Source organism: Salmo trutta, chromosome 23, assembly GCF_901001165.1.
Source record: "Salmo trutta chromosome 23, fSalTru1.1, whole genome shotgun sequence".
Taxonomy (NCBI): Eukaryota; Metazoa; Chordata; class Actinopteri; order Salmoniformes; family Salmonidae; genus Salmo; species Salmo trutta.
The window spans coordinates 4,103,976-4,130,284 of record NC_042979.1 but is presented as its reverse complement, the minus strand read 5'-3'; the positions used below and the strand labels follow the sequence as shown (position 1 = coordinate 4,130,284).

At 42.0% G+C, this 26,309-nt stretch overlaps 2 protein-coding genes across 5 annotated transcripts in view; one reads left to right on the top strand and one right to left on the bottom strand.

The window, feature by feature from the left end:
- Positions 1-13,667, top strand: part of LOC115159112 (E3 ubiquitin-protein ligase UHRF1) — a 43,687-nt gene extending 30,020 nt beyond the window's left edge. The window contains exons 10-17 of one of the 4 annotated variants that reach the window (XM_029708536.1): positions 6,157-6,263; positions 6,504-6,666; positions 8,909-9,046; positions 9,469-9,685; positions 9,964-10,115; positions 11,012-11,110; positions 12,132-12,259; positions 12,462-13,667. In XM_029708536.1, the coding sequence (XP_029564396.1) occupies positions 6,157-6,263; positions 6,504-6,666; positions 8,909-9,046; positions 9,469-9,685; positions 9,964-10,115; positions 11,012-11,110; positions 12,132-12,259; positions 12,462-12,660 (1,203 nt within the window). In that variant the 3' untranslated portion in view covers positions 12,661-13,667. Of the gene's footprint in view, positions 1-6,156; positions 6,264-6,503; positions 6,667-8,908; positions 9,047-9,468; positions 9,686-9,963; positions 10,116-10,355; positions 11,515-12,131 lie in introns of those variants that run through there. The other 3 variants (XR_003868840.1, XM_029708539.1, XM_029708538.1) reach the window with 3 other exon arrangements.
- Positions 13,668-15,557: 1,890 nt separating this feature from the next.
- Positions 15,558-25,900, bottom strand: LOC115159111 (ornithine decarboxylase antizyme 2-like). The gene is given in 6 exon segments (XM_029708535.1): positions 15,558-17,030; positions 17,850-17,935; positions 18,032-18,204; positions 21,790-21,876; positions 21,878-21,929; positions 25,674-25,900. Coding segments are annotated over 6 exon segments (663 nt in total). The 5' UTR covers positions 25,805-25,900; the 3' UTR covers positions 15,558-16,896.
- Positions 25,901-26,309: the final 409 nt, after the last annotated feature.

Below are 26,309 nucleotides of genomic sequence, written 5' to 3'. Positions count from 1 at the left end.
ATGACGTAGTCACCCATGATTCACCAAACTATATTTTGAAAGAGGAAGCAAAGTACTTTAAGCATACAGTGGGGGGAAAAAAGTATTTGATCCCCTCATTTTGTACGTTTGCCCACTGACAAAGAAACTATCAGTCTATAATTTTAATAGTAGGTTTATTTGAACAGTGAGAGACAGAATAACAACAACAAAAAATCCAGAAAAACGCATGTCAAAAATGTTATAAAATGATTTGTATTTTAATGAGGGAAATAAGTATTTGACCCCTCTGCAAAACATGACTTAGTATTTGGTGGCAAAACCCTTGTTGGCAATCAGAGGTCAGACGTTTCTTGTAGTTGGCCACCAGGTTTGCACACATCTCAGGAGGGATTTTGTCCCACTCCTCTTTGCAGATCTTCTCCAAGTCATTAAGGTTTCGAGGCTGACGTTTGGCAACTCGAACCTTCAGCTCCCTCCACAGATTTTCTATGGGATTAAGGTCTGGAGACTGTCTAGGCCACTCCAGGACCTTAATGTGCGTCTTCTTGAGCCACTCCTTTGTTGCCTTGGCCATGTGTTTTAGGTCATTGTCATGCTGGAATACCCATCCACGACCCATTTTCAATGCCCTGGCTGAGGGAAGGAGGTTTTCACCCAAGATTTGACGGTACATGGCCCTGTCCATCGTCCCTTTGATGCGGTGAAGTTGTCTTGTCCCCTTAGCAGAAAAACACCCCCGAAGCATAATGTTTCCACCTCCATGTTTGACGGTGGAGATGGTGTTCTTGGGGTCATAGGCAGCATTCCTCCTCCTCCAAACACAGCGAGTTGAGTTGATGTCAAAGAGCTCCATTTTGGTCTCATCTGACCACAACACTTTCACCAGTTATCCTCTGAGTCATTTAGATGTTCGTTGGCAGACTTCAGACGGGCCTGTATATGTATTCTTGAGCAGGGGGACCTTGCGGGCGCTGCAGGATTTCAGTCCTTCACGGCGTAGTGTGTTACCAATTGTTTTCTTGGTGACTATGGTCCCAGCTGCCTTGAGGTCATTGACAAGATCCTCCCGTGTAGTTCTGGGCTGATTCCTCACCATTCTCATGATCATTGCAACTCCACGAGGTGAGATCTTGCATGGAGCCCCAGGCCGAGAGATATTGACAGTTCTTTTGTGTTTTTCCATTTGCGAATAATCGCACCAAATGTTGTCATCTTCTCACCAAGCTGCTTGGCGATGGTCTTGTAGCGCATTCCAGCCTTGTCTTGTCCCTGACATCCTTGGAGAGCTCTTTGGTCTTGGCCATGGTGGAGAGTTTGGAATCTGATTGATTGATTGCTTCTGTGGACAGGTGTCTTTTTTACAGGTAACAAGCTGCAGTTAGGAGCACTCCCTTTAAGAGTGTGCTCCTAATCTCAGCTCGTTACCTGTATAAAAGACACCTGGGAGCCAGAAATCTTTCTGATTGAGAGGGGGTAAAATACTTATTTTCCCTCATTAAAATGCAAATCAATTTAGAACATTTTTGACATGCGTTTTTCTGGATATTTTTGTTGTTATTCTGTCTCTCACTGTTCAAATAAACCTACCATTAAAATTATAGACTGATCCTTTCTTTGTCAGTGGGCAAACGTACAAAATCAGCAGGGGATCAAATACTTTTTTCCCCCACTGTATGTTTTCGGTTCGGTCTCCATTAACCGAAGTTAATTTTACATTATTAATAGAATAATACAATTAACATCTGTACAGAAAGACTCATGTGAAGGCCAAATTACAGAGAAGGAACTTCTTGATGCAATTAATGCCTTTTAGTCTGGGAAAACTCCAGGGCTGGATGGCATACCAGTTGATGTGCACCAAACCTTTTTTGATATACTCAGAGGACCATTATCATCATGTTTTAACCACTTCTATAAAAATGGTAGATTATCAGATACTCAACAAGTAGGTCTGATTTCATTATTACTGAAACAGGACCCAAGTTGTAAATACAAAGATCCAGCCAATTTAAGAAATTAGAGGGCCCTTACACTTCAGTGTTGTGATGCAAAAGTTCTAGCAAAATGCATAGTGCATAGAATTTTAAAAGGTATTGTCGGATATTATTCATCCTAATCGGACAGGTTTTTAAATGGACGATACATTGGAGATAATATAAGACAAGTACTGAAAACAATAGAGCACTATAAAAAAAAATCTGGGAAACCAGGCCTGGTATTCATAGCTGACTTTGAAAAGGCTTTTGATAAAGTACGGCTGGAATATAATATAAATGCCAGGAATATTTACATTTTGGAGAATCTATTATACACTGGGTTAAAGTTATGTATAGTAACTAGGGTTGTTGCGGTGAACATATTACCGCCACACCGGCGGTCACGAGTCATGAAGGTAGTCAAATTCCACATGACTGTTTAGTCACGGTAATTAGGCTTCTCCAAGCTCTGATGCTGTTGATGGTCATTAGTAGCCTACCAAACTTGCTAACTGCCTGGTACTCAGCACTCTATTGTTCTCTAATCACTCTGACATCAATGCAAATGTAATCGAAAATCTAATCAAACACTACATGAGAGCTCATGTTGCGCAACATTTCTATACAATTGCACGAGAAAACAGGGTGATTGTCTCTACTAAAAAGAGGAGGATCCCATCAGCTTTGTAATGACTAGGCCTACTATGTTTATTTCTCAACTTTCCTAATATTAAGCACATTGTTTATCACAACTAAAGTGTCAAATAACGTTTTAAAATTAAGCACATTAATCCGCTTTACAAGGGGTTTAGAGCCTAAATGGCATACATAAGCAGCACGTGAGTTTCATGTTTGGGGAAGAGAATTTTCACCATAAAAATGCACCTTTATAATAAATGCATTACATGCGTAATTGCATTTGTGTTCACTTTTGATAATGGTGTCTACACACAATACCCCATAACAACAAAGCGAAAACAGGTTTTTAGACATTTTTGCAAATTTATTAAAAATAAAAAACTGAGATACCTTATTCACTTAAGTATTCAGACCCATCGCTTTGAGACTCAAAATTGAGCTCAGGTGCATCCTGTTTCCATTGATCATTTTTGAGATGTTTCTTCAACTTGATTGGAGTCCACCTGTGGTAAATTCAATTGATTGGACATGATTTGGAAAGGCACACACCTGTCTATATAAGGTCCCACAGTTGACAGTGCATGTCAGAGCAAAAACCAAGCCATCAGGTCGCAGGAATTGTCCGTAGAGGTTCAAGACGGATGCGATGGTCACTCTGACAGAGCTCTGGAGTTCCTCTGTGGAGATGGGACAGCCTTCCAGAACCCAATGGTCACTGACAGATGGAAGAACCTTTCAGAAGGACAACCATCTCTGCAGCACTCCACCAATCAGGCCTTTGTGGTAGAGTGGCCAGACGGAAGCCACAGCTCAGTAAAAGGCACACGAAAGCCCGCTTTGAGTTTGCCAAAAGGAACCTAAAGGACTTTCAGACCATGAGAAACAAGATTCTCTGGTCAGATGAATCCAAGATTGAACACTTTGTCCTGCGTGCAAAGAGTCACGTTTGGAGGAAATCTGACACCATCCCTACGGTGAAGCATGGTGGTGGCAGCATCATGCTGTGGGGATGTCTTTCAGGGACTGGGAGACTAGTCAGGATCGAGGGAAAATGAACGGAGCAAAGTACAGAAAGATCCTTGACGCTCTGGACGTCAGAGTGGGGCGAAGGTTCAACTTCCACAGGACAACGACCCGAAGCACACAGCCAAGACAACGCAGGAGTGGCTTCGGGACAAGTCTCTGATTGTCCTTGAGTGACCCAGCCAGATCCCAGACTTGAACCTGATTGAACATCTCTGGAGAGACCTGAAAATATCTGTGCAGCAATGCTCCCCATCCAACCTGACAGAGCTTGAGAGGATCTGGAGAGAAGAATGGGAGAAACTACCCAAATGTAGGTGTGCCAAGCTTGTAGTGTCATTTCCAAGAAGACTCGATGCTGTAATCACTGCCAAAGGTGCTTCAACAAAGTACTGAGTAAAGGGTCTGAATTCTTATGTAAATGTGATATTTCCGTTTTTTATTTTTTTTATAAATGAGTGTGTAGATTTAAGAAAAAATCTATTTTAGAATAAAATAGATTTTTCTTACCATAAATTGCAGTAAAACATTTGACAATTAAACCACGATATAACCCCCCAAATACTCAAACTGAAATCTGCCATAGCCATATCTAAATACCAGGTTTCAAATCATCATTTATTTTTTACATTAACCTTTTTCACACAATGTGAAAAAGGTTAAGGGGTATGAATACTTTCCGAAGGCACTGTATATTCATACTCCTTGGATTTCTTCATTCTATTTATAAAAAGTGGGAAGAAAATGGATTTAATTGTGAAATTGGAAGATTATTATTTTTTTAATTAATAGAAATTAAATAAGTAAAATATAGTCGTTGCTGAAGCATTCTGCTCCCTGAGTCAATACATGTTAGAAACCCCTTTGGCAGTGATTACAGCTGTGAGTCTTCTTTTGTAAGTCTCTAAGAGCTTTACACACCTGGATTGTGCAATATTAGCCCATTATTCTTTTCAGAATTCTTCAAGTTCTGTCAAGATGTTGGGGATCATGGCTAGACAGTAATTTTCAAATCTTGCCATAGATTATTAAGCAGATTTACTTTGAAACTGTAACTTGGCCACTCAGGAACATTCACTGTCTTCTTGGTAAGCAGCTCCAGTGTAAATTTGGCCTTGTGTTGTAGGTTATTGTCCTGCTGAAAGGTAAATTACTCTCCAAGGTTTTCCTCTATGATTTTGCCTGTGCTTAGCTCCATCCTGTATCTTTTTATCCTGAAAAACTCTAGTCCTTGCTGATGACAAGCATACCCATAACATGATGCAGCCACTACCATGCTTGAAAGTAAGGAGGCAGTTACTCAGTGATGTTGTGTTGGATTTGCCCAAAACATGAGGCTTTGCATTTAGGCCAGTGTATTCCTTTGGCAGTTTTTGTTTTCAGAATTACTTTAGTGCCATACAAGGCGCATGTTTTGGAATATTCTGTATATTTGTATTCTTCTTTTCACTTTGTCACTTATGTAATTATTGTGGAGTCCCTACAATGTTGTTGATCTGTCCTCAGTTTTCTCCCATCACAGCCATTGAACTCCATAGCTGTTTTAAAATCACCAATGGCCTCATGGGAACATCCCTGAGCAGCTTAATTCCTGTCTTTAAATTTTTTTAAAAAAATGTAATCTTTATTTAACTAGGCAAGTCAGTTATTAAGAACAAATTCTTATTTACAATGACGGCCTACCCCGGCCAAACCCTAACGACGCTGGGCCAATTGTGTGCCACCCTATGGGACTCCCGATCATGGCCGGTTGTGATACAGCCTGGAATCAAACCAGGGTCTGTAGTAACGCCTCTAGCACTGAGATGCAGTGCCTTAGACCGCTGTGCCACTCTGGAGCCTTATCCTGCAGCTCAGTTTAGAAGGACGACTGTATTTTTGATGTGTCTAGGTGGTTCAATACATAATCCACAGCATAATTATTTACTTGACCATGCTTAGAGATATTCATTGTCTGATTTGTTATTGTTACCCATCTACCAATCACTGTCCTTCTTTGAGACTTTCAAAAAGCTCCCTGGTCTTTGTAGTTGAATCATGTGAACCCCTATTATTTCACACAGTGAGTCCATGTAATTTACATTATTATTTGATTTGTTAAGCCACATTTTACTCCTGAACTAATTTAGGCTTGCCTAAACAAAGGGGCTGAATTCTTATGTACATAACTAATTAGAAAATAGTTATCACATTTTTATTCATCTTTTTAAAAAAAAGTTTGAATTTTTCTTCCACTTTGACATTAGAGTATTTTGAGTAGATTGTTGACCACTTTGAAACACAATAAAATATGAAGAAATCCAAGGGTTATGAATACGTTTGCAAGGCACTGTATGTTGATTTAGCTGTGAGTCTCAGGCTGAGATTTCATATTTGTGACTTCAGCTAAAGAAAATGCAAGATTAGTCCAGTATGTGCAGGGGCTGTGTTTTTAGGACTGTGTTTATATATGGGGGTGTGCGTGTGTGTGTGTGTGTGTGTGTGTGTGTGTGTGTGTGTGTGTGTCTCCTTTTAACCCTCTGACCTCCACTGTCAGGACAGGGGAGATGAGTTCACCTACACGGGCAGCGGGGGTCGCGACCTTTCAGGGAACAAACGCATCGGGGAGCATTCCTTTGACCAGACCCTAACCCACTACAACAGGTACAGTAAACAAACAAACAAAAGAAGTACCACCTGTCCTGTTTCTCTCACCGGTTTCAACCAAGACAGCAGGCTTCATAGTGTACTTTTTTTACTCAAGTCAAGGTTAAACTTTTGAAAACCAGTGTTCTTCAACCTGTCCTGGAGACGCAAAGGGTGCTGAATCAAATGTGTTAGTGCTGAACTAGAATGAAAGCTAGCTCCCTTTGTCACATGACCCTTTGACCCTTGCTCTCTCAGGGCCCTGGCGCTGAACTGTGACGCCCCCATCAACGACAAGGACGGGGCGGAGTCCAGGAACTGGCGTGCGGGGAAGCCAGTGAGGGTGGTGCGGAGCTCCAAGGGACGACGCATCAGCAAGTACGCCCCAGAGGAGGGCAACCGCTACGATGGCATCTACAAGGTACATTAGCTAGGGGGGCTAACTTCTATCGTATGAAATGGCAATACATACAGTTGAAGTCGGGAAGTTTACATACACTTAGGTTGGAGTCATTAAAACTCGTTTTTCAACCACTCCACAAATTTCGTGTTAACAAACTCTAGTTTTGGCAATCTACTTTGTGCACGACAAAAATTGTTTACAGACAGATTATTTCACTTGTAATTCACTGTATCATAATTCCAGTGGGTCAGAAGTTTACATACACTAAGTTGACTGTGCCTTTAAACAGCTTGGAAAATTCCAGAAAGTCATGGCTTTAGAAGTTTCTGATAGGCTAATTGATACTATTTGAGTCAATTTGAGGTGTACCTGTGGATGTATTTCAAGGCTACCTTCAAACTCAGTGCCTGTTTGCTTGACATCATGGGAAAATCAAAAGAAATCAGCCCAAGACCTCAGAAAAAAGATTGTAGGCCTCCACAAGTCTGGTTCATCCTTGGAAGCAATTTCCAAACGCCTGAAGGTACCACGTTCATCTGTACAAACAATAGTACGCAAGTATAAACACCATGGGACCACGCAGCCGTCATACCGCTCAGGAAGGAGATGCGTTCTGTCTCCTAGAGATGAACGTACTTTGGTGCGAAAAGTGCAAATCATTCCCAGAACAACAGCAAAGGACCTTGTGAAGATGCTGGAGGAAACCGGTACAAAAGTATCTATATCCACAGTAAAACGAGTCCTATATCGACATAACCTGAAAGGCCGCTCACCAAGGAAGAAGCCACTGCGCCAAACCCGCCATAAAAAGCCAGACTGCGGTTTGTAACTGCACATGGGGACAAAGATCATACTTTTTGGAGAAATGTTCTGATGAAACAAAAATAGAACTGTTTGGCCATAATGACCATTGTTATGTTTGGAGGAAAAAGGGGGAGGCTTGCAAGCCGAAGAACACCATCCCAACCGTGAAGCACGGAGTGGCAGCATCATGTTGTGGGGGTGCTTTGCTGCAGGAGGGACTGGTGCACTTCACAAAACAGATGGCATCATGAGGTAGGAAAATGATGTGGATATATTGAAGCAACATCTCAAGATACCAGTCAGCAAGATAAAGCTTAGTCGCAAATGGGTCTTCCAAATGGACAATGACCCCAAGCATACTTCCAAAGTTGTGGCAAAATGGCTTAAGGACAACAAAGTCAAGGTAATGGAGTGGCCATCACAAAGCCCTGACCTCAATCCTATAGAAAATTTGTGGGCAGAACTGAAAAAGCGTGTGTGAGCAAGGAGGCCTACAAACCTGACTCAGTTACACCAGCTCTGTCAGGAGGAATGGGCCAAAATGTACCCAATTTATTGTGGGAAGCTTGTGGAAGGCTACGTGAAATGTTTGACCCAAGTTAAACAATTTAAAGGCCATGCTACCAAATACTAATTTAGTGTATGTAAACTTCTGACCCACTGGGAATGTGATGAAATAAATCTTTCTCTACTATTATTCTGACATTTCACATTCTTAAAATAAAGTGGTGATTCTATCTGACCTAAGACAGGGAATTTTTACTAGGGTTAAATGTCAGGAATTGTGAAAAACTGAATTTAAATGTTAGGCTAAGGTGTATGTAAACTTCTGACTTCAACTGTACTTCCATGCAATAGTATTTTGTTTGTATTGCCATTACATTGCTTTATACTAAGTTGTATGCTATAGTGTGGATATTGGAATAGAGCCCTGGTGGCTCCTTGCCTGTCACTCAACCTCCTCTCATGAACATAGACTGGAGCATGCCATTTTGGATCCTTTGTGTTACCTCTCTCCTAGTCCCTTGTGACGAACTGTTAACAGCCGTTTGGTTGTAAAAAAAATCAGAAATCCATTACAAATGTAATACAAACAGCATCAAAATAAATCAGATGAAGATATTGTTGGGCTTTTTGAACACATCTTGATTTCCCCAGATGGGCCGTTACGGTAAACACAACACGCATGGTTTCAGGGCTGTAGCAATCGCTAACAAAACAAGATTAGGAAATATTTAATCTGCTCTTTTTGCCATCTTTTTTTGAATGAGGAATTTTCAATGCGATATTATTTTTAGTGCTATCCCTGTCTTACTATAAACTCCTGTTAGACAGCAGCAACATCCAGTGAAGATGTAACTATCTGCCCATAGAAATAGAATTTCTAGAACGAACATTCCGATTCAAGTCTGTGTTCCGTGGAACAGCAGTAATTGTTTTTCGGTGTATGTCTCAGGTGGTGAAGTACTGGCCGGAGATAGGGAAGTGTGGTTTCCTGGTGTGGCGGTACCTGTTGCGGAGGGATGACCTGGAGCCTGCTCCCTGGACACCTGAGGGCCTGGAGCGCATCCAGAAACTGGGCCTAGCTGTACAGGTAAGTGAGGGTCTCCTGTCCACCTGCATTTGTTTTATAGGACATTATGATTGTATGAGAAGGATAGGACAGGCTTTTGGTTATGACTGCTGTTTCAGTGGCTGTCTCTCTTTTTATGTCTTCATTTCTCAAATGATATGTGCAATATTTGAAATTGCTGCACCATTTCCTTGTTGGAAAAATGTGAATAGTTTGCCTAATTTCATTTTTATTGACAAAACAAGTACTGTATAGTGTAAATAATCGTTGTACCATCTAAACCGCTGTGAAATAGTATATTTTCAGTAACCACAAATATTGTATTGATCCTTTGTTTGTTAAAGACAGTTGATGTTTTTATCTGACGGTCTTGACTGTCTAACTGAGTGCCCCTACTAGTGTCCTCTGTGTTTTCGTATGACTCTGTCTCTTTGCCTCCACAGTATCCTCCAGGCTACGTGGAGGCCATGGCCAACAAGACCAAGAAGGAGGCTAACGCTCGACCAGGGTGCACTAGGAGCAAGAAGCAACCTGGACGGGGACGGCCACGGCTACTCCCCCTGGAGAAGAAGGTGAAGGAGGACGAGAAGAAGCCCATGGAGGGTACAGAACAGCCACAGAGCAACGGCAGTCAGAAGACACCCAAGGACAAGGAGACAGGTACCTGTTGAGACACAGCTAGGAATATAAGCCAGAGACCAACAAGATGTATTTTTAGCTTTGTGTGTACAGTATACTGTATATCTTGTGCACTGCTATGTGGAATTGCCACTAGGGAAAAGGGGGGGGGGAGAATTACCAAAAGATATGAAGCCAGTTATGACAAGTCATTTCAGGGGTTGTTTTGAAGGCGTCAAATAAAATGTTACCCCATCTTTGAATAGAATCGATATGTGTACATGCATCCATAAACAACGTGTGTTGGTGTGCTTTGTCAGAGGTGTGTAAGGAGTCGGCGGAGCCCCGAGCCAAGCGTCTGAAGATGGAGGAGGCGTTCCAGCTGACAGAGCAGCAGCAGAGCCTCATCAAGGAGGACCAACCCAACAAGAAGAACTGGGACGAGGCCATGGGACACCTCAAGGAGGGGCCGGTATGTATCCACCACCCTACCTCAGCCACCTCACTAACTACCTCACCTCGCTGACCACTAGACTAACTACAACTATACTGAATACAAATATAAACGCACATATAAAGTGTTGGTCCCATTTTTCATGAGCTGAAATAAAAATCCCAGAAATGTTCCATATGCACAAAAAGCGTATTTCTCTCAAGTTTTCTGCACAAATTTGTGTACATCCCTGTTAGTGAGTATTTCTCCTTTGCCAAGATAATCCATCCACCTGGCAGGTGTAACATCCAACCAGCCTCACAACCGCAGACCACGTGCAACCACACCAGCCCAGGACCTCCACATCCAGCTTATTCACCTGCGGGGTCATCTGAGGAGGGGGAAGGGGGGTGCTGAGGAGTATTTCTGTCTGTAATAAAGCCCTTTTGTGGGGAAAAACTAATTCTGATTGGCTGGTGAACCTGGCTCTCCAGTGGGTGAACCTGGCTCTCCGGTGGGTGAACCTGGCTCCCCGGTGGGTGAACCTGGCTCCCCGGTGGGTGAACCTGGCTCCCCGGTGGGTGAACCTGGCTCCCCGGTGGGTGAACCTGGCTCCCCGGTGGGTGAACCTGGCTCCCCGGTGGGTGGGCCCCTGCCCAGTCATGTGAAATCCATCGATTAGGGCTTAATAAATGTATTTTAATTGACTGATTTCCTTCTACACAATACTGCCTCACAATGTAGTCTCCTGACTTCCTACTTCTAAACAATAGCTGAACCAACACAAGTCTTAGCTAGCTACACAACCTACCTACAAGGACTTGTATGCACTTCTATTAAATGAAATGAAGCAGATGATCCATGGCTAACTAAGATGTGTGATGCTGCTGTTACTATTGTGACAGCTGTGCCTGTGTTCCTGTCTTTCTCTGTAGAACTTCTTGAGGAAGGTGGAACAGACCTTCATGTGTGTCTGCTGCCAAGAGCTGGCCTACCAACCGGTCACCACTGTCTGCGCGCACAACGTCTGCAAAGTGTGTAACGTGTGTGTGTGTGCACTTGCATCCATTGTAATGATTGTTTGCTGGACTATAATTGATGACTACTTGTGGCGTAGCAATGTAAATGATAAACAAAAGTTGAAAAAATATGGTGACGTGACAAAAAAAGAAAACGAGATATTAGATACATTGAAACAACAAAGGTCTAAGAAGGGATGGTTGAGGAACACCACAAGACAAAATAACCTTATTAAGTATGAAACACACCGAGCATGTCACTGCCGCTAGGTACTTATCACAGTGGGAAGCCGTTCCTTTTCTTGCTAGAATGAAAGCGGTACCTGCTGCGTGATGAACAGCGATGCTCGTCAGTGACCAAAAACTTGACTTTGAGCCAGTCAGAGAGCACGAACCCCCATGTAGAGGAGCCCAAAAAATAATTAAAATGGCATTTTCACCGTACATTCCTGGATGAAACCGTTATACTTCATATGCACTGTATGCTATAGGATGGTAGCTAGCTAAGTGCACAGACACAATGCACACAACACTAAATATTTCCTTAGATAGCTAACTAGCTATGTTGTGCTAGCTAGCGAATATGCTAACGCTAGCTAAACATTTGGCTATGGGCTGGCACTGGCCGTTTAGGATTATGGATAGTGAATTCAATTGTTTATTCGTCATCTTGCTAGGTAGTTATCTAGCTGTGGCCATAAGGCTAGTATCAACAAGGGTTTTCTACAACTTAGCAAGATGGCTTTGAATCTAAACCATAAGCAATACGCACAGATATGCATTGCCAAACATAGCTACTGTCACCTTCTGGTTTGGAGTATTTTAATAACAAGGATGAGTGGCTGACGACTTCCAAGGTCTTTGCTGTGTGAACACAAAAGAGATTGACTGCCGACACACTTCAGAGGTGCTAAATACTGTCGGCAGGCGAACATTTGACAATCCTACCAGTGTGTCTGAGCTTTAAGATACCCATGCTGTTCTGTGATCTGTGGCATTCTCACTCTTTGTCTCTCACTCTCTCCCTCCCTCCCAGACCTGTTTGCAGCGGTCTTTCCGAGCGGAAGTGTACACCTGCCCTGCATGTCGCCACGACCTGGGTAAAGATTACATCATGGTCCTCAACAAAACTCTACAGCTGCTGTTGGACCAGTTCTTTCCTGGGTACAGCAAGGGCCGATGAGGCCACGCACACACACTACATATACACGGCGACACACACATAGATACACACATTTGCACTTACACAAGTAGTTACACAAATCACATACCGATAATGCACACATACAAAACCTACGTATAGACACATTGGTACACACATACATGCCACCTGTTGAACTTGGACTGTCCCCATTAACTTCACCAGCCTGAAATCATCCATGCCTCAGAAGACCTCTCCTGAGCACCACCCACCCCTAACCTTGCCATGGATTTCCTTCCTGGGTACCACCACCCCTTTAACACCCCAAAGGGTTCCCTCCTTCCCAAGCCTTCCACGTCCCCAGTCCGCAGAACTTAGCAGTTCATCACCTGTCCATGTGAGGAACAGCCAGCGAGGATGCTAATGCTAACCATAGCCATGTAGAGAATATATGGCTCTAACGCTACGTAGCCTCCAGGGGGAAGGTGCCTGAAGTTAGCACCTATAGGGGTCAGGGGTTCGGGGTCACAACCTAGAGAAGCGGGGTGATGGGAAATGTAGTGTACAATGTTAGTTTTTTTCTTTGTTACTGGTCCATTTGAATTTCAGCCTGTTCCTCCCTTTCTTCTTCTCTCTGATCTCCGTTCCTTTTTTGTTTGTTTGTTTGTTTTCGTGGTGATGTCCTTTTCATTCAAAGAATTCAGGATTTTTTAAAGACATGCAAATGCAAAATGTTTTAAATTATGCTATGGTCTCTAAAGCAGCAAACTGTGATGTGCATTCCTTCCTACTGCTCAAGGCGCAAATATACAGAACAGAAAATAATTTTCTCTCTTCTGTATCGACTCGCAAGCTAATAGTTTCCTTCTCCTCTGTGAGCTTTGCTTCGTCCCCACCGTCCCTAGGGTTGCAAGATTCCGGTAACTGCCCAACATTCCAGGTTTTCCAGAACTCCCGGTTGAAAGATTCATGGAATCAGGAGGGAGAAAGCAGGAAATCCAGGAATCCTTCAACTGGGATATTTGGAAAACCTATGAGAATTTTGGGAACATTTGCAATCTCACCTGCCCCCAGTCGTGTACTCTACCTACCACTGCCGTGGACTACAGTAACTGTCTAGACGTCAAGTGGACGCTTCGCTTCAGCTTTAGTGTTGTGTTCTGTTTTTATTGCACTTATTGAAGAAAAAGATGTTGAAAAAAAAAGTAATGTCTATAATTTCCAACAATGCTACTACAACATATGGCATTTTTCTATAATTTTAGTTGCCTATTCTAATTTAGTCATTAGTTATTATTTTGTGGCATCCTTTACCTGCTGCTGTCAGCCTGATTGAAGAGTTTCATTGCTTCATATTGTGATCAAAAATTTTATACATGGTATAATAATACTTGATATGCACCTATTAAATATTTTGATTCCAGAAAAAAATCTTTTCTCTTCAGTTTTCTTCCAGCCCAAACTGGGCTTCTGCGGGCCTCAGCGGAAACAGTGGGTTCTGGCTGCCATTCATGCCAAGAGGATATATCTTCCTCTCTGCTCTCGTCACACCACCTCATATTCAGATTCCACCTAGTTTCTGCTATATTGGTTTTACATACCCAGTGCTATAACATCTGTGAAGGGCAGTGAAAGACTGGAGAAACTTGCCTGCGTTTACACAGGCGGCCTAATTCTGATCTTCTGCCACTAGCTGGTCTTTTGACCGATCAGATCCTTTGCCAATAATTGAGCAAAATATCAGAATTGGGCTGCCTGTAAATGCAGCCTCTCTCATATATATATATATATATATATATATATGTGTTAGTCTGAGATTTGAGAATGTTAATGCGTAGAGACCCCATGTATATGTAGGTACCTATTACCTACTCGACAACTGAGCTGATCAGAGTAGTAGAGCCACAGCCAGATGCTGTGCTATGGCCTGGTTACTATACTAGGTGAACAGTTTCTACGGCGAAGTGTAAATGGTCCCGAACGCTGAGCTGAGTATGCAGGATGGAACGTTAGACTTCCTGTGCCGCTGACTGCAACGTAATGGTTGCACTTTTAAAACCCAGACAGATAAACACATGGAGAAGGTGATCACAGAATGAATTAGGGTAGAATAGAGCCAGGTTTTCTTGAGTGAGAGGATTTCACCTCTGGATTCTGCAGGTGATATGGCATACATACAAAGAACATGAGATGTAGTGCCTCTGCCACGTTTCCATTTTAATGATCAGAGATAAACCCATTGAGAAGGTAGTCACTGTCTGACTAAGTTTGTCTTTGTATAGGGACTAGGGAGAGAGGATTATTTCACCCTTGGATTCTGCAGGTGAAACCAACGCACCCAGGTAATCTTGATTGAGTAGACTAAACAGGATTTCTCACCTCGATTGTGCAGGTAAAACGCCATACATACATAACGGTGCAGGTGATAACTAGGAACATTGTTGTTGACCTCATGGTGGGAAGGAAGGAGCATTCCCTTGTGGTGAGCTGCCCCCTAGTGGAGTAACATATTACACTTTTCAAGCCTCCAATACTTACCCTAATTTTGTAACTGACCTATTTCGCTTACTGTGCAAACATTACTAGGGCTGCATTCTGATTCTCTATCCTTCTCCTGAAGTGTGCACTACTATGCATTTAAAAGCATTGGATTAGTGCAAGCATAGCTGGATGGCATTTCAACCACATTCCTCACACCAGTTCATTACTTTTAAATCCATGAGAGGGGGGAGTCTACGAGTGCATACTTTTGGAGAAGGGTAGAGAATGGGAATATAGCCCTAGTGTGCAAACAAGGGCTTTTTCTCAATCTCTTGATTCTGCACATCCTCAAAATGCATCGAAAGGTTCGAAGGGAGGGGACCTTGGCCCTCTTCCTCCAATGCAATTGACACAGCAAAGACGAATTGATTAAGCCATGGAAACCATTTGAATAACTACGTTTACACAGAGAGCCCAATTCTGATCTTTTGCCCAAGTATTGGCACAAGCTTAGATTTGTCAAAAACACCAATTAGTGGCATAAGATCAGAGTTGGCTGCCTTTAATTCAATCAATTGCATTTCACTCCAAATATTTACACTATCAGAGAGATGTTTGTGTTTGAACTGTCAAAATGTGTTATTGCAAAGAAATACTGAACAGTAACTAGCATACACTTGGGGTCAACTTCTGGAATAAGAACCACTGCCCCATGATCATGCAAATGTGTCAAATCCAGTGTGTTATGTGTAAATGTAAAGTGCATTAACAAAGAACAAGACTACAGAATAGGGAGAAGGAAAGAATCCATAAGATGCATCAGAGACAAGGAGGCAATGCTATTTTTCTTACTTTTATTATCACAGAAGCACAATAGGTACCACTATGCAAGGTGAACATCAAACTTAGAAACTACACGAAGAATCAAAAAGTTAAACGGAATGCTAGTCCAAAAATCCAAATCGAAACATCACAACAATTTTATCCAAACAATGGTACAATCATTTTCAGATATACAGGAAAGAAAAGCAAAAAGGACTTGACTTTTTTTGGTTGCTTTGAACCAATTAATCCATCATTTTACATGATATTTACTTCTCAAATTTAAGCACCCAAACCAGTTACACATAACAGCATTCACGTGTGCTAAAGTTTAAAGGGCTATTATCCAGCAATGAAATACCAATATTGGAGCTTTTTTGCTTAAAAGCAATGTTTACACACATTACAACATTTGTCAGAGGACTTGAGTGCTTTATTATCAAAATGTTTGTCACAAAGGAGGGGCGGACATGTTTTTATAGCTTAGCCAATGAAATAAAAAGCTTATCTAATATAGCCAATCAAATTAAAAGCTGGAGTACCCAAGCGTAAACCTGATGACCTGTCTTTTTACATTCAAGAAATAAGAAAAAAAATCCTCCTTCCGCCCATCAACACAATAAGAATAAAACAGACAATCGATTGATGATAATAGTTATGAGAATTGCAATATGCTCAAAGTCCGTAAAAACATGGTTCCCTCTTAAGTAATGAACAAAATACCAATGAAACCTAAATAATAAAAGAACTTAAAAGGGATGAAAGAGAGGAGAGAGAAATGTCAGCCAAGCTGTGAAACTGGGGGATACAATATCTAAACTAATCATCCACTTCCTTTGAACAAAAGCATAGAAGGATGTAAGCACTTGGGTCACATAGGAGAGTGGGGTTTGGTGGAGCAGTGGGGTAATGTGGGGGCAGGGTTAAGCCTGGATCCCAAACCCAATTGCTGCGTTTCACACAATCGTTTCACTTCACAATTGTGGTCATCACAGCATGGTCATCAGACTTCAGTCTGGCTGAACCATCTCTTCATTGAAACAGTTTGTGAAACAATAGTGAAAACAGCACAATTCAAGTTGGGATCCATGCTATGCAGGGGGCTGTTCCAATAAGCAGGATCAATGTGTTACTTAGCCAGCTAAATGTCTTCACTAAACATTCTGAAATTACTTCACCTTTCCTAGAATATAGAACGGAAATGCTTATGACTGACTCAACCAATAAACCCATACTCAGGTTTAGCTTTCTAAATAAACCAGAAAAATCTAAAGATGTGCCTATATCTGGCTGTTTATCAAAGTTAGCTGGCTAAATTGATGATTCTGTTTCCCGGAACACCCCACAGGGGTCAGAGCTAATCCTCATCGGAGGAAGAGTCCTTGTCGAAGTTGTAGGCCATGAAGAAAACGTCAGGTCGGAGTGGGACAAGGGCATGGCCCGGTTTCACTATCTCGAAGCCCAGAAAACTGAATGTGCGCACAAGTTTAGCTGTGGGGACACACAAAGACACATATTAGAAGAAATACCATCAAGGACGACCTTCCATCCTAAACGGTGAACTCCAAAAGTATTGGGACAGTGACACATTTTGTTATTTGGGATAGTCCTGATTGAATGGTGAATAATGATGAGTGAGAAAGATGGACGCACAAATATCATACCGCCAAGACATGCTGACCTCTCATCATTACAATAACAGGGGAGTTTTGCATTTTGGGAGATAGGATGTTTATGTCTGCAATTTTCTCACTCCTCATTATTCACGATTCATTCAGGACTATCCGTAATCATTGTAGCATCCACATGAATGTAGAAGTGTTTATAAACATTCTATTCTTATTTACAATAAAAGTGACTCCAAAATGGCACAATACTTATTTATTTACCATTCATTTCTATTGCGCACAAAATAATCTGAAACACAACCAAAACAAACAGCAAATGCATCCAAGTTTGTAGGGTCACAAGCTTGATGTAATCACTGCGTACAAGGAATATGGGACCAAATACTAAACATTTGACTACTTTAATACACGTACAAGTGAATTTGCCCCAAAACTTTTGGTCTCCTAAAATGGGGGGACTAAAGGGGGGGGAAGAATACCTAGTCAGTTGTACAACAGAATGCCTCCAACTGAAATGCGTCTTCCGCATTTAACCCAACCCCTCTGAATCAATTGGATACCAGGAAATTGGGGTGAAAAAGGGGTAAAATAAATAAAAGATGTTACTGTCCCAATACTTTCAGCTCACTGTGTGGATGCTTATCTATTGAGATCATCCGTTTGGTGGATACGCATTACGTACCGCGATCATCTCTATTCTTGTAAAAGCAGACGAACACGCTGACAACTTCAAGATGTTCTTCCGCATACTCCAAAAGAGCCGCAAAACTGTAGAGAGAGAGAGGTAGGCAGGGTTAATTAGACAACATGAGATTATACACACACACACATGTGGATTTTCATATACAGAGCGCAGGCACACACCTCTCCTTGCTGCCCTCGGGGAGCGGGTCCATCGGTATCTCCACATACAGAGCGTTCCCGCTCAGCACAGCGTCCCAGTGGATCACCTTGGAAACAGTGGGGCGGCTCTGGAAGTGGAGTATCCCGGGGCGACCGTTCCCCGCCGGCTCCTCTGTCACAGTCAACTTCCGGTCCTGGAGAACCAAAATGGGAAGGAGGGGGAGCGTTAAATCAGTCATTTCACTTGAAGAAGGGATCCTTAATGAAACAACTCCTTGGATGACTTCAGGATTGTGTTCACTAGAGCACACTAACAACATTTTTGCAATGGAAAAGTAATATCGGTTTTTTATTTCAAGCAGTACTTCACTTTATATGCAAATCCTGCTAACAGCTTCTAAAAAGGGCTCGGTAGAGTTTCCGGCCAACCAAATAATTAGAAATGAGTAACAGCGTTTTCCATTCTCGCCGGTCCTCAGCTAATCAGCTCGGTTACAGACTCATTTTCAGCTGGCTACTTTTTCCACCTCATATTAAATATTAGGCTACTTTTCATTTAAAAGTTTCAATTGGCTAGCTTGTCGACCCCTCTCCCGCTAGAATAGAAGACGCGTATCGTTCAGCGACCTATCGATAGGATAGGCACCTGTCAGTCACAAAGCGAGCGATGACTGGGAAACGCAGTCTGCCCCGCCTCCCAGTACAATGTGCACGCGCTGCGGTCGGGTTTCAGTCAAATGTATTTGCACGGAGGAGGGAGAGAGAGCATGATGCTCGTGAATTTGCACGCCCAATGTAATGTGACGATGAGCATTCTAGGAAATGTATTTTATTTGGTGTTTCACATAGCCAGCCACACAGAGTCGTGGCACATAGTATGCCATTTACTGTGCTTTAATTGACAACTGAACAGCAAGTGTTGACTAGTTTATAAAAGGTGTCAAACTGCCTGAATAAAGTCGATCTCCTATACCCCTTTGCCACTCATAAATCATGCAACGTGATTATATATACCCATGGTGTCGCATCGGGACAATTAAACCAAAGGATTTCCTAGGTTTTCCTTTCTTAGGACGTTGAGGCTTGCCAGACAGTGACTTAAGTGACCAACTCTCACCTCGTTAGTCAGCGTATCCTACCGAATCCCGCCGGTTAGACCTGCGCTCATTTGGCTCCCTAATTCGCATAGACTATTGATAGGCCTATGCTTTATGCCGATTTCTGCAGATAAATGACGAAATAATTCACTGCAGGAACAATAGAGAGCTTAATTCGGGTCCAAATATATTTAGGGCCCTCACGGAATCCAGGCATTAAAACGGAATTCAACAATATATTGACCTTAATAGGGAATCAACTAAATGTATTGAAAATGTATTAAATTTGCCTAAGTTTATCATGATGGAAACAGAAAATTTGTCAGCCCAACTTTCCAAATGTTGACTAAACAAAATATGCTAGACAAGGTGGGATCTTCTTGTGTCTGAGAAATGTTGGTGGAAACACTGCGTAAATATTTTTTTTATAATAACCACCATATCGAAGTAAACTTGGAGTCACATGATGACGTGTGTGGTCCTCCCTCTACAAATCGTTGGGAAAGCATGCAGTTTATTAGGGTACAGATGAAATAAGTTATGAACTTCAGGGTGGTGAAAGTGCAAGGTGATGAGCTCGATGCTCCTTTCCAATAAATATTGATGGTGTTATTCTGTTGACATGATCACTGATGCTTGTTTGACAAATAAAACTAATCTCGCTCTTTTGCCCATAATAATTTCATTATGTAGGCTATACCCGCACTGTATCTGCAAGCTGTTGGCACATGCCAATACCAGAGAGGGCACACTCACTATATTAAATGTTTTGTTTATATTATTTATATCCCAGGACAAATTAGCCAGCAACATCAAGCTAGCTAGCTAAATGTCCATGAATGTTTCATGTGTTTCGACCTGTGCCCAATTTAATATAGTTGGTTCATAGTGCGTTTAGATATTTCAACCTGCGAGCCCTGATCGAGTCTGGTGAGGATGGACAAAAATCAGCATGCGCGTAATGGAGCTCGCATGTGCGTGCACGGTGTAGTCATCAACATGTTAGAAAAATATTTATCCAGCTCGACTGCGTCACGGCACAGACATGGCAAAGCAATTGCTGAATGTCTCAAGCAAGGCTGATCTAAATGACATACGTTTCATAGCTCTACGATAAAAAAATGCGACCAACGCACTTCCAAACCTAAAATAAGTATTTGCGTGGAAGTCAAACATTTGTTTTACGTCAGAGGCAGACACATTGCATATGCTCAGAACGTCAAAAATGGATCCCTTTACATAGTCCTTATCCCCTTGTCTATAGGAGGGATGCATGCTGTTTAAATGGCCCAAATGTGACTTTTAAAAAGTGGCACGGTCATAGTATGCCACCTTTCCAACAAGTCAGTTTGTCAAATTTCTGCCCTGCTAGAGCAGCCCCGGTCAACTGTAAGTGCTGTTATTGTGAAGTGGAAACGTGTAGGAGCAACAACGGCACAGCCGCGAAGTGGTAGGCCACACAAGCTCACTGTCCTCGGTTGCAACACTCACTACAGAGTTCCAAACTGCCTCTGGAAGCAACGTCAGCACAAGAACTGTTCATTGGGAGCTTCATGAAATGGGTTTCCATGGACGAGCAGCCGCACACAAGCCTAAAATCACCATGCGCAATGCCAAGCGTCGGCTGGAGTGGTGTAAACCTCGCCACCATTGGACTCTGGTGCAGTGGAAACGTGTTCTCTGTAGTGATGAAACACGCTTCACCATCTGGCAGTCCGACAGACAAATCTAGGTTTGGCAGAAGGCGACGCTACCTGCCCCAATGCATAGTGCCAACTGTAAAGTTTGGTGGAGGAAGAATAATGGTCTGGGACTGTTTTTCAAGGTTCGGGCTAAGCCCCTTAGTTCCAAATCTTAACGCTACTGCATACAATGACATTCTAGACTATTCTGTGCTTCCAACTTTGTGGCAAAAGTTTGGGGACAGCCATTTCCTGTTTCAGCATCAAAATGCCCCAGTGCACAAAGTGAGGTCCATACAGAAATTGTTTGTCGAGATCGGTGTGGAAGAACTTGACTGGCCTGCACAGAGCCCTGAACTTAATTAACCCCATCAAACACCTTTGGGATGAATTGGAACGCCGACTGCGAGCCAGGCCTAATTGCCCAACATCGGTGCCCAACATCGGTGCCCGACCTCACTAATGCTCTTGTGGCTGAATGGAAGCAAGTCCCTGCAGCAATGTTCAAACATCTAGTGGAAAGCCTTCCCAGAAGAATGGAGGCTGTTATAGTGCAAAGGGGGACCAACTCCATATTTTGGAATGAGATGTTCGACGAGCATGTGTCCACATACACTACATGACCAAAAGTATCTTTTCAATAACCACAAATATTGTATTTTCAGCTGTTTGAAGCTGGTGTACAAAACCAAAAGTAAAAGACACGCAATCGAAACTTAAAAGGAAGCATAGAAATAGCGCACATAGAACATATCTACTGCTTCTTAGACTTGCTTTCAATGAGAATGACACATCTATAAGTCACATTTCTATGGGCATTTAGTCAGGACGCCCAAAAAGTTACATATGCAGCTTTAAATTGTAATATCTTAAATATATTTTTGCAGTATGCAATGAGTGCGTGTGATGTCCTGGTGCGTTAAGAGGAGTATGCATAACATGAAAGATTATATTATGGTTGCATTTGCATGAGCGTTGTTAAATGCGTGTATGTACTCACAGAGTAGAGCGGCCGAGCTGAAGGAGTGTGATCCCGTTGACCATTCCCTCGCCCACCTGGGATCTTCAGGGGTGGGAGAGGGGCATCAGGAGCACCACAGAGGCCCCAGACCGCGGGTACTACAACAGTGTAGGGACAGGCTGGACAGGGAGAGACACAGATTCACCTTTAATTGTTGTTTTTAAGCTTTTGACTGCAATAGGACTCTGAACATGCGAGATAACGTTGCTTAAATCTTGTGTTCCCCGGTGTATTTTAATTATTTGGTGCAATACGGGCCGACGTATCAAGTGCAAGTAAAATTGGTAACCAAAATACTGATTGTGTGATTTAATTCACCCTCAAAGCGCATTATATTAGTTGGAACTGTTGCCCATGTAGGCAGTGGAGTGTATTCATGGATGCCAAGGGAAGCCAGGTTTCCCCCCCAAAAAATTACCAAGAAAAAAAACATACAATAATTGTCTCTTTCGTATCTCTGTTTCATAAATGTTCCTTCAATTCGAAGGAGGCTTAATGTATCTCACCGGAGAAAGCATCAGTGTGAGCGAAATAGAGCCCCCGTCTCTGTAAGCCATCTATCTGATGCCGTCTGGTCAAAAAGAGTATGACATTGTTGCCACCTGTAGCATTGAATGCAAGGGAAGCCAGTGAGCATTTGGCCTCCCTTGATAAAAAAAAAGTATAAAATAGCCAATGGGCGTTGAGCTAAACTGTGTGCGTTCAACTGTGAATGGTCCTGGTACACCAAAACAAAAAGTGGTAAGGAAAGCCAGTTTGGATTTGGCTTCACTCCAATCACATCTACAGCAAATCGTCATTGAGAGGAGAAAAAAAAACTTTAATCGTTTGCATCGTTGCCCTCCGGTGGCTAGCTAGCTAGTTAAAATTGGCCCTTTCCTAAATTAGCCATGGATGGAGATCGGGATTTGGTTTTACTTCATTCTCTGTACTGACCAATGATTATAACAGCAATTTTGATCCAAACAAAAACTCATACATTGTGCCCCTGGCCTGAGGGAATGTAAGTTCAATATGTGCTAGATGCTAGATGTAGTAGGCTAATGTTAACTAGCTCGCCTGGCACATATATGCCCTTGAAAGGAAGTTAAGCAAGCGAGCAACCATTTTAGGCAGTTAGCCTAGGACAACAAAAAATAAAACCATGTGCTGTATAACTGAGTCATAGACGTTTCGTCAACATGAAAAGACAAAGGATGGCATTGGTGTTTCCATACAAGTAGGGTGAGTCAACATGTTTTTTCTTCTTGCACAAATACATAGAAATCAGAACCATAGACATCCACATCATATTTGGCTTACGTTGATTGGACTAAATTGTTTTGGGTAATTTATTTTTAGCTGTCACTGTACTAAGCACAAGTGATTTGATGTTGAAGTTGAAATGGTGCTGGAATAGTGGAGGCAGCTCGTTTTCTTTGCGACTTGCGGTAACTCTGTGGTTCTAAATCAATAGTTGTTTAATAGTCCGAAAATGTAGGTCATGAAACTGTTTGTTACATGCAATATGCTTTGTGGACTTTACCAAACAGAGGTTGCTCTCCAGTTTTGTGATGAAACAAAAGGTGTGGTTTAATTTACTCTGCCACTGGGTCTTAGTGTCTCAGCCTTTAGGCCTATAAATCACGGTCGCAAATTGTATTGGTCACATACACATATTTAGCAGTTATTGCGGGTGTAGCGAAATGCTTTATCGCAACACATAGGTTGTAATATGGCTTTAATTGTTCTCTCTGGCTTGGCTTCCCCAGTGATTTGACCCACGCACCGCTACTGCATGTAGGCTATGCGAGTTCACCACCTACTTCATAACTGCGATACTCATTGAAAGGCGAGGTCAATACAGGTGCATCAAAGCTGGGACCAAGAGACTGAAAAATAGCTTCTATTAAAAATAGCCATCATTGCCGGCTTCCACCTGGTTATGCAACCCTGCACCTTAGAGACTGCTGCCTACACATAGACTTGGAATCACTTGTAACATTAATAATGTTTACATACTGCTTTACTCATCTCATATGTATATACTGTATTCTATTCTACTGTATTTTAGTCAATGCCACTCCCATATTGCTCAATCTATTATTTATATATTTCTTAATTCCATTATTTTAGATGTGTGTATTGTTGTGAATTGTTAGATACTACTGCACTGTTGGAGCTAGGAACACAAGCATTTCGCTACACCCGCAATAACATCTGCTAAATATGTGTATGTAACCAATAAAATTTGATATGGCTTTAGTGTGACATATTTTGCCCTATAACCTAAACAAATTGTATTATTCCAAGGCAAAACTACATCATGAATAAACATAATCCACCATGTATGTGATGGATAGCATTGTATGGCACACAGCAGGTTGCTTAACGCCCTTCAGGGGACATCTGGAGGCTGCCTTGCATCAGGAGGGCACTAGTGATGGATCATTCGCGAACGAACGACTCTTTTTGAACGGGTCTTTTTGGTCAAGGTCAGGAACCGAATCGGTGAAAGAGCCATTAATTTGGCTCCCTGACTGCAACTACTGCATTTTGATTAAAAAAAACGACGTTTTTCTGCAGATAAATTACAAAATAATTATCTAGAGGGTGAACCCTCACCGCCTAGACAATAAATAGTGGGGAGAGCGTGTCAATCTGGTCCACGCGAATTTTTTCATTGCAAAATTTTTTTTTTTTGGGGGGGGTGCAAGATAATACTTTATTTGAACGCGCATTTCACGATCTTATAGCTTACGTTTTGGGCTATACGTTGGATATCTGTACTTTTTTTCCAGAGTTCTAGCTGGGTCAATTTTCAAGGATTTTGAACAAAGAGCCGTTTGAGAGTCGGCTCACCGAAAATACTCGGAATGCCCCACGATGGGGAAAACGTGCACGACGAGTAAAAACGTGCCCAATCTTAACTGCGTATCTGCCGGATGACAAATTAACTTGACCAAAAAAACCTGCCAAATGATCGCTACAAATCAAACGTATAAATAGCATACTAAATGAAATAATGAATTCATCCCACGTAGATATGTAATTGCACCATTAATTTATTCATAGGGGTTGGATGATTAATTCAACAATACTTTGATAATGACTCCAATATTGTTTTGGGGTGTATCATTTTGAGGGACGAATAGTATAATGGTATATATAATGTTACAATGTAACCGTAAAAGAGTTTGTGACGTCACACATGGAGGAATGACGTTGCGTCACTTGGGCCTTCTGATTAATAATCAATTGTGTTTAGAGAAAAGGTAACAATGGACGTGGATTCCGCGTGTTTCTTCCGTTTTAAGTTGCCCATCCATTAAACAAGCCATTCTAATGACAGTTTCATGTTGGGCCTTTTAACTCGTTGACCAGCGAGTTAACGGTAGCTAAGCTACCTGACTATGCTATGCTTGCAGGTGGCAAGCTAGTTACACAGCTAACGTTAACTCATCTTATCGAGCTAAACTACAAAACGATGCCATTGGCAACCATTGAAACAAAATGGAAATAAATGGTTAAGGTGTTCCGTTTGTTAAAAGTGGTGATGGATATAGCTAGGCTTCCTAGAGGACCTTGATAATGTAGCTAGATTTTAGCCTAGCTTCTGTTATATAAATGACGTATCTTGGCTAGCTAGCTTAGGATAAGCTAAGGGAGAGGACTAACCTTACACGATAACGTTATAATTCACTCCAAATTAATGTAGGATATGTTTCATAGATTACTTATCTAGTTAACCAGTTGTGGACAAATATGAATATTTTACGTCATAAGAAATTAAATCCCAGTTTATATTAGTAGCTACTTCCTCGTCACTGAAAAAAATGCACCATCCCCCACTTCACTTCGCTATTTTCTCCGTCTTCACTTACTTGCCAATCATGTCACAAATATTAACGTTACTACTTAAATCCGCCATTGTAGTACAGAACTGTGGTTTTCCTTCTTTCTCGCGAGCAAAGCAATGACTGTTTAAGATCCGCTGGAGGTTGGATTTTACCATCCGGCCTCGGAGAGAGACACGACTGGCTTCTGACTGCTCACTGCAATGGTCGGCTGAGGAATAGAGCTCGATCAGTTCTGAACTCAAGCTATGAGCTACGTAGGGAAAACAAGCGATACGTAGCTAGTTAGAGGTGAAGTTAGCTACATGGGGGCGTCTTCCGTGCAAGTGGAAAAATACCAAGGCTAGTAAACGAACAACAAAGACAGACAGACAGACAGCAGGATTGACGTTTGTCATCAAGGCAAGAAAAGTTGAATGTGTAGTCTCCATGCAACATTATAATTAGTCTTTCAGTTACATTTCATTTGATTGAAAGGTACAGCATCATTGATGGCTTGAACACAGTGGGTGAATAGGTGAATTATAACTAGGCCTTATTCATATTATTGTCAATTTAATGTAATACAGTAGCTACATATTTGTATAGTTTTGCATGTTGTTAATCTAGCCCCCCCCCAGCAGTATAAAATACCACGTTGCCTGCCCTGCAGTATAAAATACT